Below are 21,823 nucleotides of genomic sequence, written 5' to 3' on the forward strand. Positions count from 1 at the left end.
CCACGATATGTGCTTTTTTTTTTTGGGTAGTGATCCCCCTCAAGGACACAATGCATGAAAATCATTTATATACAAACTCTAAGAAAAATTGTTTCTTTCAAAATAAAGTTGAATGCCTTGATCATTTACTTCAGTTGATGGCATAAAATCCTAAAAAGTTTCCTATTATTAAAATATCCACAATGTTTTCTCTTTCTTATGCAAGAAATTTGTCATTGATTGTACTTCTTTTCAAAATTATTCTGACAAAGAAAAGTATCTTTTATTATGGAGTACAACAAACAAGTCTTTTAAAACATTTTGAAAGCATTTCATTACGAATTTATTTCATGATATGATATATATTTTCTGGTAGATCTAGCAAAATTAAATATTTCAAATTTTAGACTGCACCACCACAAGCTTTAAAAAGAAAAAAATTCGTAGAAACTTATTTTTAAGAGATTAACATTTGTTTAGTCACTTTTGAATAGCTCTACTTTCTAACTTACGATGTAAACTAGATTTAATAGCACAAGTTTAGATCTCTCTACGTGGATATGGGTCTACGTGCACATCATTAATTAATTATGTTGAAAGATTCCTTTGCCCCAACAATTGCAAAATCAAAGGTCCCCTTGTCTCCCTGTTCCCACACAGGGTTTGTACCCTCAGTCGCCCACTCCTCGCGGACAGTGGCTCCTTTGTACCTTCTTCGTCTCTCGCTGCCCAACTTTCCCTTCAAGCAGCTAATTTGCGACCTCCTCAGTTTTAAATGCGGAAGGCACTGCCTTTTTAAACCACTGCAACCCACTGCAACCGCCTCGTCTCTTACCTGCTCATTGCTTTCATCCACCCACCTTGCTCACCTTGCGTTGACTGCCACTAATCTGACCTCATCTTGCTTGCATTGCGAGGTCAAGCAGCACTTCCGTGGTGCGCATCTCTTCCGCAAAACGAGAGAGAGAGAGAGAGAGAGAGAGAGAGAGAGAGACAGTTCCCTGCGTTGCAGTTTCTTGCAATCTGCTGTCTCGAGTGTCGTCTGTGCACCTTCAGAGAGAGGAGAAAATTGTCGTGATGCTGATCATCGTGCTCGAGAGCCCTGCGCCATCACCTTCCCCAGCCTTGCACATACCTCCCCTTGCTTCCTTGTGCGACCTCCATCCTCGCCACAAACCATGCCATGCCCCCCCGGCGTCCCACTGCATGCCTGCAGAAAAAGCAAAAAGAGAGAGCTTGTCTTTCTCAAAAATCTTCCCCTCCTCTCTCTTCTTATCTCTCGGCCGCGTGGCGTCCTGCACTTTCCCCTCTTCCAAAATGCCCTTCAAATTTTTCAAAGTACCCGAATTTGAGTTGGTTATGCAGGCTTTGGCTCCACGTCTACACGTGCCACCTTCTCCCCTTTTCCCTCAAAGCATCTCCTGAGATTCCTATGAAAAGAAATGCAAAAATCTTTGGAGCCTACTGTAAACGTTTGGGATGAGCTGCCTTATTATAGTTTGCTTATATTAAAGAACCTTTTGAAATTTTTAAGAGCAAAAGTTTCCCACACCTATTATAAATCTTGGTTATAAAACTACAAGGGCTTGATGATGATTAAGTAACTTTGACGGAGACACGCCAATGGATGCTCTCTAGTTTGTTGAGTCAAACAAAATAGGAAAACTGTGGGTGGTAGGTTTGCAAGGTAGATAGTGAAAGGATTAGATATTTGGTGAGACTATAGCTCTTATGGGGTAGGGAATGGACACTTAGTGTCCATTCCTCATAATACCTGTCACCCCTTGCGACAGGCGGAGGCCGGGCATGGGGGAGCAAGTATTATGGGGGAATGGACACTAAGTGTCCATTCCCAATCGACAACGGTCCGAGGGAGGGGGGCCAACACCATTTGTGACGGAGTAGGCGGCACAACAGTGACCAGCGTTGGGAGAGAAGCTTGCAGCCTTGCAGGTGCACTCACTTGCTTGCAGGTGCGTAGAAGTGAGATTACAGAGCCATGGCTGCACGGGCAATCATTATGCATTATGCATGTTGAGGTGTCAGGAGGAGGTAGCATTCCTGCTGCTGAGCTGGCCTGCAATGATTCGCAGTTGTGACAACTGCATCAACTTGATTCTGCATGCTGAGGTGTCAGAAGCAAGTACCAGCAGGTACCATTCTGAATGCATAGAAGTTTAAGGGAGGAGGATCAGGCGCACTCAGTCGTGCAGGCTCATGCACAATTTGTTGAGGGAGGAGGATCAGGTGCACTCAGAGCCAAAACGATTTCTGGAGGGAGGAGGATCATGTGCTCTCAGTCTTAGTGTTCACCTGATGGCGTAGAGCTCAAATTACTGGAGAATCCGTGTGCTAACCTGCTGGAGTTTGATTGCAACTGGTTGGAGGACTTTCCGACTGTTGAGGTGGCAGAAATTCCAAGTAGAGCGTGCATGCGATGTCTGCAACTGCAAGAGGGTGTGGCCATGGCTGCGCAGGTGCGGCAAACGGTAGAGTGAGAGAGACAGTGACAGCGCTGGTGTGAGCTCGTCTGAGCTGCTGACAGACAGACGCAGAGCGACTTGCAGACGAAGCGAGTGGAGGAGGGTCTGGCCATTGCTGCACAGGCAGGGCAGAGGGCAGAGCGACCTGCAGACGAGGCGAGTGGAGGATGATAGAGAGATGGAAGAGAGAGGAGAGAGAGAGAGAGAGGGACGATGGCATCTGCGTAGATTCCACCTAATGGAGGCGTGGAGCGAGTAGGAATGAATCACATGCTTGTATTGTGACTTGCTTGCAAAATTAGTATGTTGTCCTAATTTTGCAAGCAGGTCACAATAGTCGGAATCTTGGAAGATCTGAAGTTGTTAATCAAAGATGAAAAGGGAGGGGTCGCCATCTGGCAGGCGAGAGAGAAAAGGAAGAAGAAGATTTTTAACGTCGTTGGCCTACGGTGTCGCCGCAAACGTGGGAGAGAGAGAGAGAGAGAGAGAGAGAGAGAGAGAGAGAGAGAGAGAGACAGAGAGAGAGAGGGAGAGAGTCGGGTGTGCTTGCTGGCAGAGGCAGGCAACTGGGTGTGTTTGCCATGGACGCAGACGTGCATAACTACTGGCTGTTGGGCAAGACGATGGGATGCTTGCGAGGGCACGCGAGAAAGAGCAGCGCATGGGTGAGTTGGGCTGGAGAGCGCAATCGAAGCAGGGTGTGTCTGCCGTGCGCAGGGGTCAGAGGAGGGCTCGTCTGTGCTGTCACACCGCTGCGCTGAATGCAAAGGCAATACAAAGCCTGCCGAGCGATGGCTCGCATCATTTTGCGTTTTGCTCGCAGGGCATCTGGCAGTCATGGTAGGCTGGGGTGCACAGCAATGCGTTGGTGCAAACCAGGGCAGGGTGTGGGAAGCGAAGCAAGCTCCAAATTTCCTTCTACCGGTAATGTCGTCACGGAATCTATGGAACTAATTAATTAATCAGAAGTAGTATAGACCTAGAAAGTCATCCAGCTAGATTGAGAGAGAGCAAACATGACCTGATTACTAGTCATTCATTGGAATAATTGTAGGGTTTTTCCTTGGAAGATAGCTTTTAGTGTAGTAAAGGGTTATATCCATTGAGAGCAATCTATAAATGTAGGAGGCAACTTCAATTATTAATTTTAAAGTGCTTAAGTAGATTGTTTAAAAGATATACCCGATTTCAATATAATTTACTCACAATTGTGAGTTTTGCAAAAAAGAAAAAAAGATATACCCGATTTCAAGCTTATAAAATGGCCCAAGATAAACCTAGGCTCAAATACCAGCTATCAGAGATAATATCAGCTATTCATGGTAAGCGAAAACAAGTAGTTTTCTGATAGATAGAGAACAAAAGATTACAATGCTTTATATGCTCACAGCCTTTAATTGAGTGCTTATTATTGAACGTGTTTGGAGGTATAACCATTCAATTTTATATGGATTTGGGAGACTATACTTGGGTTTAGCACAAATACAAGATAGGTGTGTAGTACTTAGATATCTGTTAAAAATAAATGTAATACTTAACTACATCTCGTACTATATTATAAATGTAAGTGAATGAAAATTGGTGAAGGTAAGGAGGGAGGAGAGATTTATCAAAAGTAGGTCTTAATTAGTGCCGCAATTGTATTGTTTTAATATAAAATTATATTGTCCATATACACACACAATTACAAACTAACAGTTTCAAACTGACCTTTTGGTCCGTTTGGCCCCCACCATTGCTTTCAACGACAGATTTTGTCTTGGTTGCATGGTGAAATAGTTCTATGTAAACTTTGCATTTGATTATTTAGGCAAGAATATCCAACAATTTTTACAATATTGCATATGATTATTATAAACCAATCGGTTCACTATAATATTCAAGAAAATTAACAACATTGTAATATTCAAGAAAATAAACCAAAGTAAACGGAGACTAAATGGAAGAGTAGATGCTATACATTATGGGATGGCATTTAATACCTCCTCAAAAAGTAGAGTCATTCACTTACTTCACAAACTATTCTATGCAAGGCTAGAAAAATACATTTTTCGTTACCAAAGAAAATAAGGGAAAACTTGAAACTCTATCATATATTAGGTCAAAATTTGAAGTTTTTGCCAGTATTTACACTAAAACTCGTGTAAAATTTGCCGGTTTTCTTTAAGGCAAGCTCAAAATCTAACCGGGATTTTATGATTTTAGCCGGTTAAAATACATTGTACCCCTGTTTTTCTCAAACGCTAATTGATCTACGCTTCTTAATTTTGATAGCAATATCCTGGAAGTTTAGTGTAGAGAGAGAGAGAGAGAGAGAGAGAGAGAGAGAGAGAGAGAGAGAGAGAGAATTGTACGGTTTAAGGTAGAAAGTTCTGGTAGGGAGTGGGAGATTCAACCAAAGGCATCAAAGCACATACAGAAAATATCAAAGCATTCCACTCATGGACAATTGGCATCATTAATCGTCTAATGAGGAATTGTGCATACTATTAGAGAGAGAGAGAAACTGTGTTGACCTCAATTCTAATTTATGTAACAATTAAAATCCAATAAATATTACTCTCAAGATTATTATATACACAAAATCAATAGTTGATAACCACTATGATAATCTTAGTCCAGTGGTTGCAATTTGAGTGGTAATCCATTGCGCATCAAGGGGAAACTCAGGCAAGTTACGTCATCTCGTTGCACATCTTTCCCAAATACTCGTTCCCACCTGACACATCAACAATGCCAAATTTGCATCATAAAAGAAACAATGTTTCTGGTAATGATCTCCTATTCATCTAGTTCAAGCTTTAGCTTAAGAAATCAAATTTCCTATTGATTTCCTAATTAAATAACACTTACTTGTAAAGAGTGACAAGATAGTGAATAAAAATTGATACTTCAAACGTTGCAAGTGGTGAGCCTGGGCATCTTCGTAAACCCCCACCAAAAGGTATCAAGAAGTCCGGATTATTACTTCCTTTATCGCTTTCAGAGGTCTGACAGTTCCACCATAATCAATGAAAAAAATTAAATACACAAGTGATTAATTGCATAAAAATGATTAATTTGATGGTTTATAACAATAGGAATGAAGAGGCACTTACAAGGGATGGAAAAACATATTAGATACTTAATATAAACTTAAGTTTATGAAATGAAATTCTTGTGTAGAAATTACCATCCACCTCCAAGGATCAAATTCAAGAGGGTTTGGATAGTAACATGGACTCAAATGCACCATCGAGAAGTTCAAGATAACCATCCAGCCCCTTGGGATTACCATGCCTGCACAACAAAACGTTCAAAATTGATAAAATGACACAATAACATTTACTAGATATAGAAAATAATATCGAAAACAAAAAAATTGATAGTAAATTATCCTCCTTTGTCAAACAAGACTTAATAAATGAGTCAAAATTAATAATTGACGCAATGGCATTAACTACCTTTAGAAAATAATATTGAAAACAAAAAAATTGATAACAAATTACCTTCTTTTGTTTAAACGTGTAAACAAGGCAAAAGGATCCTATACTATGAAAATAATGAAAAGCTTTAAGTTTGGAATTTCATTAGAAGTTTAAGCTATAACTTCCTATAACTTCTTTGAAGAAGATTATTTCTCATGCTAACATGTTTTTTTTTCTATTATAGGTGATAACCTTTGAAATAGGAGAGAATATCCTCATATCATAGTTTCCATGCATATTATAAACACAAGTCAGAAATTATAAACATAAATTTTTTTTGTGATAAACAAGAATTTTTTATCTACAATTGTGCAATGTAGCAAAAGCATTTATGGTTTTCAAAAATATCAATAATTATTATCCCTAAAATAATGTGAAAGATGCACATTGTACATCGACATTTTGAAAACAAAATAAAATGAGAAGGAAGTAAAATAAAAATAAAAATTAAAAATATTTTATTATTTTTCTCTTTGAAGCGATGGCATCACTGAAGCAATGGTTTCACAGATTTGATGGCTAAGGTGGCTAAGGTCGAGAGCACACAATGACGTAAGGCCTGACGCATGGACATCCTCAAATGTCGCTTTAATTTGAATTCAAATGTAAAAACCATTTATGAATACTTTACATCATGGATTGAGTGATCAAACTCCTACGAAAACACTTTCTAATCAAATATGAAAACAATAAGAAGTCCTTTCACTTCATGTAAAACTATGAAATGAAGGGACTTCTTTCCAAAATATAAAACTAAAATAGAATTTTTTGCTTCCACGTGAAAAGGTTGATATCGAACTCTCTTCTTCTCTAAGGCTTATTTTAAAAAGTCAAAAACCATAGAAAAATACTTGAACCTTTCTTGGGTTGATGAAAATTTATAGAAGAAATGGCTAAAGTTTATAAAAGGCTTGAGAGTTAAGCACTAGGGCATGCTTTTCATTGTGGTTTCTTATTGGACTACACAAGTAGTCCTTAGTAAAGGGTTGAATTTTGGGTGATTCTTTGGACCATTGGATAAAGCTTTCAGATTAGTGCCACATGGCAAGTTAATGATGATGATTTTTTTTTTCACTATTTTTTGTAAGTCCTTGTGACAAGGTGTTGAAATTTGTTTACCTCCCTCTTTAACAAGGGAAAGGGTCATTACGACTTTCAAAAACAATAAGAAAGTGATAAAATTGTTAGGTTAAATTAAATTGGTATCAATGTTGGGAAAAGGATTGCCTCAGCTTAGTCTTGAGCCGATTGAAAATCGAGACTAGCAAGCTACAAACCATGGTAAACGTAAAAAAAACCGATGAAATATGTAAGAAAAGTAAAGATATGTCAGGATGTGAAATGAAAAGTAAGTCTCGACCATGCACTGACAATGAAAATCTCCCTAACCGAACACAACACTAAAGATTTCTTGCAAAAACCCAAAAAGGGGCTTTGGGTATTGGGTCACACACCTTCTTTCCAAGTGTTTGGGAACAATCAATTTCACAACATACAAAATTCCCTTAAGTTTGGAGTCAAAGAGAATTTTTTAAAAAAATAATCGGCAGTTTTTTTAATCTAGCTCTATTTTTTTAATTTTCCTATTAGGTTTTTTTCTTCTCCCCCTCCCTCCCTTCAATGGGAGGTTTTAATTTTTCAACTAGCTTAAGACTAAGTTGAGGCACACTTTTTTCGGACACTTTCCCATCCCAATTACTTTGTTTTTTCCTCAATTTCTTGCAATGCTTCCAAGTGTTTTTCATGTGACAACAAATGTTTTAAAATGCTAGTGTCACTTTCTCATTCTCTCTCTGCAACATTTGAACTCTTAAAATTATTAAAACCCTCTCAGTAGCCTTATGTACGCCATAGTGAACTTTCACCTTGTTATAAATTGAACTTTATTAATTAAGATGTGAAAATTTACGAGATCAATTTAATGTAGTTTCAAAGGTTCATTTTATTTTTAAAGATATTTATTGAGATTTTAAAAAGATCAATTCTAAGTTTTGAGATCAATTTAATGTAGATTCAAAGGTTCATTTTATTTTTAAAGATATTTATTGAGATTTTAAAAAGATCAATTCTAAAGGCAAAGAGTGTCATCTCTCTCTCTCTCTCTCTCTCTCTCTCTCTCTCTCTCTCTCTCACGTACACACACACACACACACACAAAGAAAAGGTCAATGATAAAAGATTACCTTTGAAGAGAATATCTTCGGTTGATTCTTTCATAAGATAGGGTGCAATATTTGTTAGTCTAAGAGTCTCTCTCACCACCTTCGATCATGCAACACATTTCACCATTTCACCAAGTAAGTGCTTCATGCCGAGGAAAAAGAGAGAGCAGGGCAAGCATGCTGTTGGGGGGGGGGGGTTGGGGGGGATGCCAATCACAAACACAAAGCATAAAACTTCTTACACTTCTAGTAAAGTGCATTTTTTGCAAGTAGTCATCCCATGTGAGCTTCTCTTTGTGTGTTTTTGTCCTTCGGAGAGCCACATTCTCCCTCTGAAAGAAAAAGCTAAGGTAAGCAAGATCTCAAGCATACCTCTACACAAAGACACAAAGAGATTGAACAAATATATACTCTTAGACCTAGAAATTAGTGAGAGAAGTTGACACTAACTTTGAGCTGGTTTACCACATGGGCATTCTCCGAGAGGAACCTTAACACATTGACTATAAGCAAGAATGTGTTCTCAAAAGCTCCCACCACAAAGAAAAAGATCCACTCTGCAACATCTAGCCCGCAATAACGTTCCCCGCTTTCATCGCACCTCTTCAACACCACATCAAGAATATCAGTTGCCTCTTTACTGCCTTTGTGTTTCCTTAATCTTGCAAGCTTTGTGATCGTTGCCAGGATTCTTTGTCGTGCCTACCATAAAAAAAGAAAAGATCAATTAAATTAATTATGAAGGCACCAACTAAACAATTTAACATTGGAGATATTATCCTCAGACATATAAAACACTCAAAGAGAACTATATTTAAGCTCAATTTTGTCTTTATTTATCTCCTAAGGTGATCACTGACTATCAAGTAATCCTTGATTAACACTAAAAGAGAACTATATTGAAGCTCACTTTTTCCTTAATTTATCTCTTAAGTAGATCACTAATTATCAAGTAATCCTTGATTAAAGTAGATGCACCCATTTAGTTGGTTGCTTGGTTGCTAGCACGTGATCGACAAGCTATGTACATGACAAATTTCATCTTTAAGTAAATAAAGAGACAAAAGCAATATCAAGTAAGGGTACTTCTGTGGTGGGGGTTTGGTGTGTGTGTGTGTGTTTAGATTACCCCTTCCCCCCTCCGCTAACTAACTTTGAGGTGCAGTTGCAAAACAAAGTATTACCCCTCTTGCGTGTGCATGAGACAAAGCATGTCACATCGGTCCCATCCCTCCCTGAATTGAACTCCCCTTTTGATCTCCTCCTCCCCTCCCCCCCCCCAAGTAATTAACACACCCATAGGGACGTGGGATCAATGGCTCACATTAGGCGTCGTGAGGCGGCGGCAATCTGGGCCGTCCGCTCGATTTTTGAACTAGGTGTGAACTATGTGTGAAGTCGGGAGGTATGTATGTGAACTAAGTGTGAGTTTGGGAGGGTATGCACATCACACCAAATTTTATGTGAATTCAATGTATACAAACTGTGAACTAATTGTAAACTTATCTACGATGACCTAATCCACACACACGCACACACACACATTTCGCAACGAGTGTGCAATAGCTTAATAGTTAGAGTCAATTTCAACGGGTTCAAGCCTTGGATCTGCAAATATGAGAATTTTTTGCATTCCTTAGGCAATCAAACGGCCGCAATCAACTAGCGATAGTGAGTGTCAATTACTGACATGGCTGAAGAGAGAAAGCAGCTCATGTGTGCCAACAAAACAATAGAGTACAAAACAAACACGATGAATTTCTTATACCTTGAGAACCTTGTTGAATTGGGTGCCTGGTAGATTGATCGGAACGGAAGAGTAACCGGACGATAACGTGAAGAAATCCCGCATTAGCAATTCGGCGGTTGGGTCATCGGCCGCCAAACCAAGAGAGAGCTTAATAGAGTAGCTAAAAACCCACTGCATAGACACGATCACGGCGTCATTTACACAGCTGCAGTAGATCAAAACCTTTGACCGACTGAAATGATGCAGTTATACCTCCTTGAAATCATGTTGGGCATCGAGCACAGCAGCTTGGTGTCGCCAGGACTCGAGACAAGTCAAGAAATGCTCTTGCACTGTCTCCACATGCAGCTTTTGCACAGCACTAGAGCTGACGCTGAGATTGGCCAGCTCGCGCAATGCACGATGGCTGGCCCCTTGGAGGGTAAGCGCTGGCCCCAGGATCCTGCTGAACACCTTTGGGTAATAGCCCTGCACTAGCTTGCCGTCGTTGCTCAATAGAAACTTGGTGAGCTCGGGATCCATCGACACCACTGTCGGCCGTCCCAGCAGATGAGTCTTGAACACGGTGCCATATCTGATCGTGCATATGACATGAGAGAGAGAGAGAGAGAGAGAGAGAGAGAGAGAGACTGCGTGTGTGCTTGATGCGTGCGTGTGTGTGTGTGTGTGTGTGTGTGTGTGTGTGTGTGAGAGAGAGAGAGAGAGAGAGAGAGAGAGAGAGAGCCAACCTTTGCATACGAGAAGAGAAGAACGGAAGCGGCGTGCCGATTGGAGCTCTGAGAAGAGCAAACTGCAGCGTCTCGCCAAGCAGAGGCAAGCCCAGGCTGCCGGGGGGCAGCTTGTGCTTGCAGAACAGGTGACGCAAGTGCAGCAAGCAGCAGCACAGAATACCCGCAAAGCAGATGCAGGTAGCTGCAATCAGAAGAGACGAGCCTGATAATGATGAGGAAGAAGATGATGATAACGTGGATAATGGGAGAAGCAGCGACCACAGTTGCAGTTCCATGGCCACCAGTACTGCGCGCTAATTCTTTACAATTACATCCAGGAATAAAAACCCACGGACTTCAACGTACCGTTTTACATCCTATTGGAGAATGAATGATGTAGGCCTACATCCACCAAAGCTCTAGACCAGCTTTTATAATAAAGTCCCCTCCTTGTCAACTACCCACCAACAAAGGGCAATCTCACGGACCGCACGGTAGGCTGGAGCCTGGTAGCGTTTTGCTAGCGTGGGCTTTGGGCAGATTTCGTTTAATGTTCAACCCCGCCAAAATTGGCAGAATGCTGCCCTTCTCTCTCTACTCTCTCTCATTCTCTCGATGAACTGCAGCAGATGGAGAAGAACGTCTCCAAGAGAATGCTGGAAAATAGATCGAGATAGCATACTGTGACGCCCCAGCTTCTGGGCGCGTCGAGGAGGGGGCCCGGCGGGGATTCTTACCCGCACGCAGCCGAAGGGACTTCTGTCTTCAAGGGGCCCGTCGGGGATTCTTACCCGCACGCGGCCGAGGGGACTGTCTTCAAGGGGCCCGGCGGGGATTCTTACCCGCACGCGGCCAAGGGACCAAGGTGTTGCTTCCAGGGATCCTGGCACGGACGGCACCGGCTCAGGAGGGCCCGGCTCGGACGGCACCGGCTCGGGTCAAGTTGCGTTCTCGGGGGCCCGGCTCGGACGGGACCGGCTCGGGCGTGGTTGCGTTCCATGGGTCGACGGCCGTTTGTGTTTCGCGGGTCTTCGCGCGTCTCGCGTCTCGGGTCCCTAGCCCCACGTAGCCTCAGGCTCCGCCGCACCGCCGACGGGTCATAGCGTGCCCCGGGGAACCTTGCGTGGAGTCCCCACGGTGCGCGAGTGCGTGGAGTGAGGCTAACGTGCCTAGGTGGGGGGTCCCCTCCCGTGGCCGGTCTTCGGGAGGCTCATACCCCTTATATACACCCCCGTTTGAAGAGAGTTCGACGACCGCGTCGAACGTGGGAAAAGAGTGCTCGGCTATGCATGAGGCCGTGGGGACAAAGGGGTGCATATAAGTGCAAAGTGATCAAAAACTGTTCCCAAATGCAAGTAAGTAGGCATGCTTTGTTTTTGTCATTTTTGAAAGTGAGTGAGTGAGTATTTTTTGGGGTTTTGGCAGAAGGCTGAAAAGATATGCTTTGAACACCCAAGTAGAATTCCCCGTACTTGAGCGTTCCCCGAATAGGTAACCCGATGTGCGCGGAGCCACCTGCTGCGTTGGTCCGCGCGGAGGCTTCTTGAAAGCCGGATTTGAAAGAGCGTTCCGTCGCAATGCAGCACTTGCGAGTTGGTCCCTGTTTGGACGTCGTTTGGATCTTTAGCTCAGCATGGGCCACAAAACGTGGCCGGGGCGCGACGAACACCGTTGGCTTGGTTCGTCGCGTTTTTGGAGTTTCTATGTTTTTGTCACAAAGAGCCCTGTCTGGCTCGTATCTGCCTTTTCTTCATGTAAAGAGCCCTGTCTGGCTCACATCGCTGCTTTTCGTGTCATGGCGGTGCCCGGCTCGGATCGGGGCCGGCGCGGGTCACGGGTGACGGCCCGTTGTTGGGACGCGTCACGAAGAGCCCTGTCTGGCTCGCATCGTTCCTTTTCCTCATGGAGGTGCCCGGCTCGGATCGGGGCCGGCGCGGGTCACAAGTGACGGCCCGGTGTTCAGGGAACGCGTCACGGTGCGGAGGGCGTGTGGTTGCTTTCTGGAGCTCTCTTCACCAGGATTTAGACGACCCGGGCCATTGCGGTTGGAGTCGTCGTGAGTATCGTGCGCGTCGGGCACGTTAGTCTTCGGCTCGTTTCCAGGAGCTCGTTCTGGAGCTCTGATACCAAGTGTGACGCCCCAGCTTCTGGGCGCGTCGAGGAGGGGGCCCGGCGGGGATTCTTACCCGCACGTAGCCGAAGGGACTTCTGTCTTCAAGGGGCCCGTCGGGGATTCTTACCCGCACGCGGCCGAGGGGACTGTCTTCAAGGGGCCCGGCGGGGATTCTTACCCGCACGCGGCCAAGGGACCAAGGTGTTGCTTCCAGGGATCCTGGCACGGACGGCACCGGCTCAGGAGGGCCCGGCTCGGACGGCACCGGCTCGGGTCAAGTTGCGTTCTCGGGGGCCCGGCTCGGACGGGACCGGCTCGGGCGTGGTTGCGTTCCATGGGTCGACGGCCGTTTGTGTTTCGCGGGTCTTCGCGCGTCTCGCGTCTCGGGTCCCTAGCCCCACGTAGCCTCAGGCTCCGCCGCACCGCCGACGGGTCATAGCGTGCCCCGGGGAACCTTGCGTGGAGTCCCCACGGTGCGCGAGTGCGTGGAGTGAGGCTAACGTGCCTAGGTGGGGGGTCCCCTCCCGTGGCCGGTCTTCGGGAGGCTCATACCCCTTATACATACCCTCGTTTATAAGTGACACGCGGTGTCACTTCACTCGAGGGATCTACGGCCGGCTGGGAGGGGGGGCTTTAGACCGTCGGATCCACGCGACCAGAGGAGGTAGGTTCTTATATGGGCACGCTCGCAATCCCGACACGAATGCGTGATAGGTAGGTTGGATGAGTTGCGGGAGTGTGATGGAGGTGGTCGTGAGCTCGAGCAGAGAGCGAGACGAAGGGTGCCATTCTTTTTACCCCACTTAGCCCAAATCAACGGTGGGAGCAACTCGGGCTGTTGATCCCTCAAGTGCACCATGTGTGCTTTATGAACAAGGATAACATACACCAACATTAACATTGCTCCGTCTGAGTGCGGATGCACTCAAAGTGACCCCAATCTAAGAGTTGAGTCCGACCACTGAGGACATAGGGGACATCAAACGCAAACTCCTCATGTGCTGCAAAAAGGGGGTTCAATGGTCACGCACATGGTAAGATAGCATACATCTACGTGCGGATGCACTCAAAGTGACCCCAATCTAAGGTAGTCTCCCACATCCTTGGCATCTAGAGTTTGCATTCACCAAGGCTTGAGCCTTGACCACTCAAGGTGGAACTTGGTGCTATCTGTGCGCGTATGTCGCACGTGTCAATGCAAGAAACTTGCCGATACACCGTGTACGAGCCACAAATGGCTCCAAGCACACAACAAGCCTAAACTAGTAAGCTCAAAGAAGGCGATGGTGTGTCACTCACCGCTCTACGCTTGCTTCGTGGAGGATTCCTGGCCGCGAAGAAGAAGGAGCCGCCGCTTCTCCGCGCTCAACCGCTTCGTCGCCGCCGTACCTTCGTAATGCTCAATCGCCCACACACTCCCTCTCTCTCCCTCTCTCACACTCTCTCTCTCACACACACAAAAAGAGATGAAGAAGAAGAAGAAGGATATGGAGCAAGAGCACTCTTCAATTGCACAAATGAGAGAATGAGTGAATTTTAGGTTTAGTTGACTTTTATATGAGCTCGTCCCATTCACACTTGGGTGCCCATGCTTAGCCAACTAATCCCTTGAATGTTCCAGTTAGAGTGCGCCTCTCATCGGCGATCACTCTTACTCTTTCCTATTGGACCGACAAGTCCGGTACCTGACTCTACCAATAAATAATACAATGTCCGCCGTAGGTTACAACGTCCGTCTCATAGGTGATAGGGTGTCCGTCACTACAAGAGGCTCTTCATATTAGCGACGCTCACACAGCGACGCTCAAAAAAAAAAAATCCCGGCGTCGCTATGAGCGTCGCTATAAGCGTCGCTATGAGCATCGCAAATTTACAAAGAAATTTGCGACGCTCATAGCGACGCCAGCTGGGGTAAAAAAAATAACCGAGCGCGCCCAAAAACTCAGATCTCAGATCTGAGTTTTTCGGCGCCCTCAAGCAAAGAGCAGGTAACGCTCTCCCTCACTCTCTCTCTCTCTCTCTCTCTCTTTTTCTTTTACACACACACACACACACACACACACACACACACACACACACACACGAGGAGAGGAAGGAGAGCCAGGTATGCTCCTTCCCTCTCCTCATTCTCATGTTCCCTTCCCCTCTTTCTCTCTCCCTCTCTCTCTCTCTCACACACACACATACACACACACACATAGTGTTTTTGAGAGAGAGAGAGAGAGAGAGAGAGAGAGAGCGAGAGAGAGTGCAAAAACGCACACACATACATAAACAAAAAATGCACACACATTGAGAGAGAAAAAGAGAGAGAGAGCATGCATAAACAAAAAACGCACGCATTGAGAGAGGAAAAGAGAGAGAGAACATGCATAAACAAAAAACGCACACATTGAGAGAGGAAAAGAGAAAGAAAACATGCATACGATCCAAAAAAACGCACACACATTGAGAGAGAAAGAAAGAGAAACTAAGGGAGCGTCGTAGGAAACTAATTAAAATTAAAAGACCTAAAGATCTAGCCGACGAGGAGTTGAACTGAAGACCTATTATTCAAGAGAGAAATGGCATAATCAATCTATCATACTTGGCATGGGTGATAGAAAGGTTATACCATTTATCTCTTTTTATTGGCACACACATCCACACACGCGCACACACACAGGAAGAAGAGAGTTATAACGTCGTAGGAAACTATCTTAAAAGACGTTAAAGATTAGGTTATATGTAGACTTACATTAAATTAGATTTATGTTTATTTTTAACTAGATTTACGTTTATTTAAGCTAGATTTAGATTTACGTTATATTAGATTAGATGCGGGTCTCCATAGACTGCGATGCCTGCATGAAGCGGGTGAAGACAGCCCTCAATGGAATATAGGGTATTGCTGCCTTCACTCATGGTGGGCTCCGTCGATCCAAAAGTACTGGTGAAATGTCTTCAGAAGATAGGGAAGAAGGTGGATCTTCAGGGCGGCAAGAGTCACTACATCCCCGACACAATGACCATCTAGACAACCTCTAGTCATTAGACTTACGTTAAATTAGATTTAGCTTTATTTTTAGTTAGATTTACGTTTATTTAGATTTACGCTTATTTACGTTAGATCGAGTCCACGCAAGAATTACTTACGGTTTAGGGTTTAGAGTTAGACGAACAGTGAAAAGATCTACTGTGAAAAGATGTTAAGATGAAGTGAAGTGCTACAGCTAGAGAAGAGGCAAAGGGATTTTGTCCACTACATGCAGTATCATGTAGACGTGGGTGTCTAGATTTCTTGTACCCACAAATATAGGTATTGACCAATAAAGACGAGATTATAACCCGGTGGTTCTGATCTCCGTGCACCTCTAGACCGAGGTGTGCGGGGATTGGACATGACTAGAGAATGTGAGGTAGAGAGAGAGAGAGAGAGAGAGAGAGAGAGAGAGAGAGAGAGAGAGAGAGAGAGAGAGAGAGAGAGATAAGACGAAGAATGCCAATAGAATATTAAATTTGTTGTCCAGGTTATAAGTTTTTTATCCTCATTATGAGTAGCGACGAGGATGTGGGACCGTCCAACCGAAACACCTATCTCTCAACGAGGGTCTTATGTCCTTGTAATCAATGCAAGCATGCTGTGCGACGGACAAGACGTGTTTATTTGCAGCACGTTCGCGAATTTGGCGAGTTCGATCCATCTATTATAGATCGAGTTGTTGCCAATTATAACTCGTCGGACTCTGACGCTGGCCAACAAGCAGCAATCTTGCAACCCAATAGACGTATTCGCAGGCGCTTTGGTCAAGCAGCATATGTGAGGCCACAAGATGTAGCCTCTGACAGCTCGGGGGATGATCATGCAGAGCACATTCCCAACGAGGCAATGTTTGAGCCCGAGATTGATGAAATGATCGAGACGATCATGGATTCAGAAAGGCTTATCTATGATGATATGAAAAGTGAAGCCGATACATCATTGTATAATGGAGCACGTATGTTTAGATTGAAAGCACTCCTGGTTCTTCTCAACATGCAGGCAAAGTTTGGATGGAGTGACACTAGCGTCACAACGCTTTTCAGGTGATCTATTACAATTAGTTTACTTTAATAGAACTCTAAATGTATAATGATCTGATAGATTTTTACACGACTGTATCATATTTTTATGTTGTGTAGATTGCTGAAAGAGCACATTCTACCAGCTAACAATGTGATGCCAGATTCCCGAGATGAAGCAAGAAAGATTTTGCGAAACTTGGGGATGGATTACAATTCTATCCACGCTTGTCCTAATGACTGCATTCTTTTCAGAGGGGAATACAAAGACATGGAGAAGTGTCCGAAATGTGATTCCGAAAGATATCGAGTAGATCTCCACGGGACAAAAATTCCACAAAAGGTTTTGCGACATTTTCCTTTGCTTCCTCGCATCAAGCATTTCTTCGAATGTAAGTCCATGGCCGCCCTAGCATCATGGCATGAGGAGAATAAATCTTCGGATGGTGTGCTACGAATTCCTGCAGATTGCGCAGCCTGGAAACATATAGATGGAACATGGTCGGATTTTGCCAGGGAAGCTCGAAATTTGCGCTTAGGCCTGGCTATGGATGGCGTAAATCCATTTGGTCAAAGATCAACATCTTACAGTGTATGGCCCGTTGTCATCGTCAACTACAACATTCCCCCGTGGTTGACTACGAAGAAGGGGCACCTATGGCTAAGCTTGATTGTGCCAGGGCATTATAAAGTGGGGAATATGGATGTGTATCTTCGTCCACTATTGGAAGAGCTACAACAATTGTGGATTGGCATAGAGGTGGTGGATATGAGCCGACACACAGGACGACGGAATGCTTTGATCAGAGGTATTCTAATGTGGACCATGCATGACTATCCCGGGCTAACAGAATGCTCAGGTGATCTATTGACACTCCTCTCTCAGACACTGTAAATCTTGTTTTTCCCCATAGTTGATCTATTATCATGTGTATACATGCAGGGCTTCAAACAAGCGGATACAGAGCATGTGTCACATGTGGACCTAGACTGAATGCACGTAGGGCACCCTCACTGAAGAAGCAAATCTACGAAGGTCATCAAGCGTATCTTCCGGAGAATCATGTGTTACGCGACGGCTTTTTGGGAAGAGAGCCACCAAGGATGTCTGCACAAGCATGGTTAGAGCAGAAGGAGATGTGCGATGACGGATTGCCTCCAGGGATGAAGAGACTATCTCTATGGTACGAGTTACCATACTGGCCCCGACTCGTGATCAATCACTTGCTCGATCCAATGCACATATTCAAGAATGTGGGTAATCTACTATGGGACCATTTGACCGGCAAGAAAGATACTTTGGGAGCCAGAGTTGACCTTAGAAATGTGGATCGTATGGAGCAATATTGGCCGCAAACAGCGTCTGATGGATCGATAAAACTTCCTAAAGCACCATGGATTTTCACAGGAGCCCAAGAACGCAAAGTAAAAGAGGCCATTCGATCTTTGCGGACCCCCACTGGCGTAATGCACTCGCTCCGAACGTGTTTTACTAAAGAAGGAAAGCTTACCGGTTTGAAGTCACACGATTGGCATAAAATGTGTCAGGTACGTTCATAGTGGACTTTAATATCATTGCATAAAATGTGGACTTTAATATCATTGCTGCACATACTTTACAGTTTATTTTACCGGTTGCCATTGAGGGATGTTTGTCTCTCGACATCCGTAACACAATCTACAAACTTGCAAAGCTGGTGCAATGGATCTCACAAAAGGAGATCAACGTAGACTCCATACCATTCGCCAAACTAAATGCTGCGGAGCTTGTGTGCATGTTTGAGAAACATTTTCCTACTACAATGCTAACCATTCAGGTGCATCTTCTTATTCACATAGTTGATGAGGTGGAAATAGCTGGCACAGTTCATTCCAGATGGATGTTCTTCTTAGAGCGTTTCATGAAAACGCTTAAGGTATATGTGCGTCAAAAGGCACGTCTGGAGGGTAGCATGGCAGAAGGTTGGTTGGTATCGGAGTCCCTAGTGTACATTGGAGAGTGGCTAGACGGATTTGATAAATCCCGGGACACGCTATGGCGAACCATAGATGATGAGCGCATATCTGGGATTGTCATGTGCAATCTCGGTGTTGAGAAGAAGATGACGGAAGATCTAGAGGCTAAAATCAACCGATTTTGCATGCTTCACAATCCAGTGATGCAAAAGTAGATTTCACAATATGAGGATGCAAAGCAAGAGCGACAAAGGGCACGAATCGAGTGGAGACGGGGAAGACGACCACCGATGCACTATCCAGCGGTTCTGAAGAGCCTACCAACCTTCATGAGCTTAAGATGGTTGCACAACCAATTGAAAAGCGCACAACAATGCGGTGACGAAGTGACTGAAGAAGAGTGGGAGTACTCTCGGGGTTGCGCGACCAAGGTAAGTTTGCAATGTACGACTAGCAAGTGACTTTATTTATAAACGTTTGAACGGCCACTCATAATCTTTGTTCGTTGTAGTATAAGTCATACACAGCAGCATGGTGTAAAGGTCGACATTTTAGGGTGGAACGAATCGACAAAAAGCGTTTTACTCAAGATTGTGGAATCATGGCAAAATTTGAACAGTCTAGTCGACGACGTTCCTCTGATGCAGATCCCGTGGTGGCGGAACTCACTTACTTCGGCACGCTACAAGAGATTTTGATGATCGATTACAGAGAATTTTTTGTCGACTTGTTCGACGTGCAATGGTTCAAGATAATCATGGAGGGTCGAAACGCTACTGTGCGTAGAGGAGAGTCTGGTTTTCTTGAGGTGGATTCTACTAAGAAATGGACTGACCTAAGAGACACTTTCGTACTACCCGAGCATTGTGAACAAGTGAGTATATAAATAGTTAACATCCCCCTTTTACAAGTTATGTGCTTGAAAGCTCTCATGTAAGTTATGTGGCTCTGGCAGGTAGTATTTCATCCTACAAAGTCTACATCAAACTGGTGGTACGTCATAGAGGTAGCCCCTCGTAGTGCAAGGACGTATGAAGGCTACCATGTGCCAATCACAACGACATCAATGGAGGAGATCAGAGAAGATGCTCAATCACAAGCCGCTGCGGTGGTGCCAGACGAGCATCAAGATGCTACTACTCTATATGGGGTGCATGCAGAGGAGCTACAAAACGAAACAGAGGATATGTGTTTAAACGGAGAGCTCTATATAGATATAGGAAGTTATGCTGAGTTATGCGAGGATGAGAGAGAGATCTCTTAAAGCCACAAATATTGTATTTGAACAATTTTGCTCCGTGCTGTAAAAGCTCTAGCTCTCTAAGTAGCTTCCATGGTGTGTAACGCTCTTTTCTACTCGCGCTCACATCTTTTGATTGAAAATTCTGAGTTTTCGACTTGCCTCTTCTATCACTCGATTCATTGCGTCATTGTATTTATATGCGTCATTACGTCATTGTATTTAATGGTCTTTGCGTCATTGTCTACTCTATTCATTCAATATTAAGTTTAAATATTCGTGTGTTTAATGCAGGTATGGATGATGAGGAGTTTCTTTCTTCTTTGTCACCGCAGCAGAGACAGTGGTACGTGGAGCGTCATCGCTCTGGCGCATCATCGCGCGTTCCTACACCATCCGCATCTCCCTCTCTTTCGGAGCATTCGGCGCGCTCCAAAGCTTCGGCGTCGACGAGACGAGCGTCACACTCGTCTAGACACCGGCGCTCTAGTGGTGGCGGTGGCGGTTGTTGTGGGGATTCCGCCACCGATGCCTCCACACCGCCTCGTGTTCGACGAGGCTCTTTACCCTCCCCTTCTTTGCCCGCCCCCACACCAGCCACAGCATCGCCGTCTACGCCAGGTTTTGCACGGCTGACTGTTCCTAGAAGCTACACACCTCTACCTACTCCGCCAGGAGCCACCCCACTCGACACTCCTCGCTTCGGCGCCCAGACGCCGATGGAGACACCTGACGTCCGTACCCCCATCGACACGCCGCTAGAGACCCCTGCCGGGACACCCAGGTTCACGCGTCACCGGCCAGAGGGCTTGCCTTACTCCGTCGACATCAGCGGCGGCATCATCATGGATGATGACGGCAAGAAGGTGATCTCGCGCATGCGTGGTCTTTGCTCTCAGCTGTTTAGACACTATATACTAAACAAATGGAGTGAAGTACCAAGTGATTTAAAAAACAGAGTCATCAGCATACTTCATGATGAGTTTCCCGTTCCAACACGGGATCAGCGCTTCAATGAAGACCTGATGAAGATTCGAATGCGCGAATACTGCAAACACAAGCGTTCCGAAGTGCAAAAAGCAATCAAGAATGGGTGGAATAGGCCAGATTGGCTGGCCAAAGAAGATTGGAAGAATGCGAAGAAAGCAGCGCGCGAGAATCCCGACAAGTGGAAGCAACAAAAGGATGCAGCCAGAGCGCGAGTAGAGGCAGGGAGCTCGCACCACTTGGGGAGCGGTGGATGGGCATCATTTGAGGCCGATTTTGTAAGTCTTTTCACATTGCTCTTTATGCATGTTCGATAGTTTAGGGTTTATGAGTTTTTTAGTTCTAACATAATGAAATCTTTGTATGTTTTGACAGTGGTCGATGACAGGACGTGATCCCACACCGTACGAGCGCGAGTACGCAGGCAGGAAGGGCTTAAACGCCCTGATGGACATTCTCAGTTCTCGCGGCGGCATGGTTAGTATTAGGGTTTACTCTTTTTTATTTTTTGTATTGTTTTATAAATGTCGTTATATGTTTATATTTACTGAAAACTGTCTTATTGTCTTTTTTTGCAGAATCCGACAGATACGCCGCTTGGACGTGATGAGACGTCTGATTAAACGACGTCAGTTTAGCCGTAGCTAGATAGCATTAGTTTAGGGTTTCTCATAGCTTATGTATCATGAGACGGATTTTATACGTCTTTTTGAACCATGTATATTATTACATTTGTCACCGCAATTCCTTTTGCCAATCAATTCTTTATGCCTATGATGTTGTACAATTGTCATTATTACATTTGCCAATCAATTCAGGTTGTCTATGATGTGTACAATTGTCAATTTTGCAAACAATGCGTCTTGTGGGTGACTATTTTGGGTCTATTATTTACCTTTGCACTTCTTTTAAAAAGTGAATCAAGTACAATATGG

At 44.4% G+C, this 21,823-nt stretch overlaps 1 protein-coding gene across 1 annotated transcript; it reads right to left on the minus strand.

The window, feature by feature from the left end:
* Positions 1-4,959: 4,959 nt before the first annotated feature.
* On the minus strand, positions 4,960-10,919 carry LOC147431411 (cytochrome P450 724B1-like). Its single transcript, XM_086494026.1, has 9 exons — positions 10,570-10,919; positions 10,094-10,415; positions 9,860-10,012; positions 8,542-8,793; positions 8,334-8,423; positions 8,113-8,191; positions 5,635-5,741; positions 5,316-5,452; positions 4,960-5,181 (listed from the first exon to the last, which is right to left on the minus strand). Exons 1-9 carry the CDS (start codon positions 10,845-10,847, stop codon positions 5,076-5,078), a joined length of 1,524 nt encoding a protein of 507 aa, XP_086350152.1. The 5' UTR covers positions 10,848-10,919; the 3' UTR covers positions 4,960-5,075.
* Positions 10,920-21,823: the final 10,904 nt, after the last annotated feature.

The sequence above is a fragment of the Adiantum capillus-veneris genome, chromosome 21 (genome assembly GCF_014529385.1).
Source record: "Adiantum capillus-veneris isolate H3 chromosome 21, ASM1452938v2, whole genome shotgun sequence".
Taxonomy (NCBI): domain Eukaryota; kingdom Viridiplantae; phylum Streptophyta; class Polypodiopsida; order Polypodiales; family Pteridaceae; genus Adiantum; species Adiantum capillus-veneris.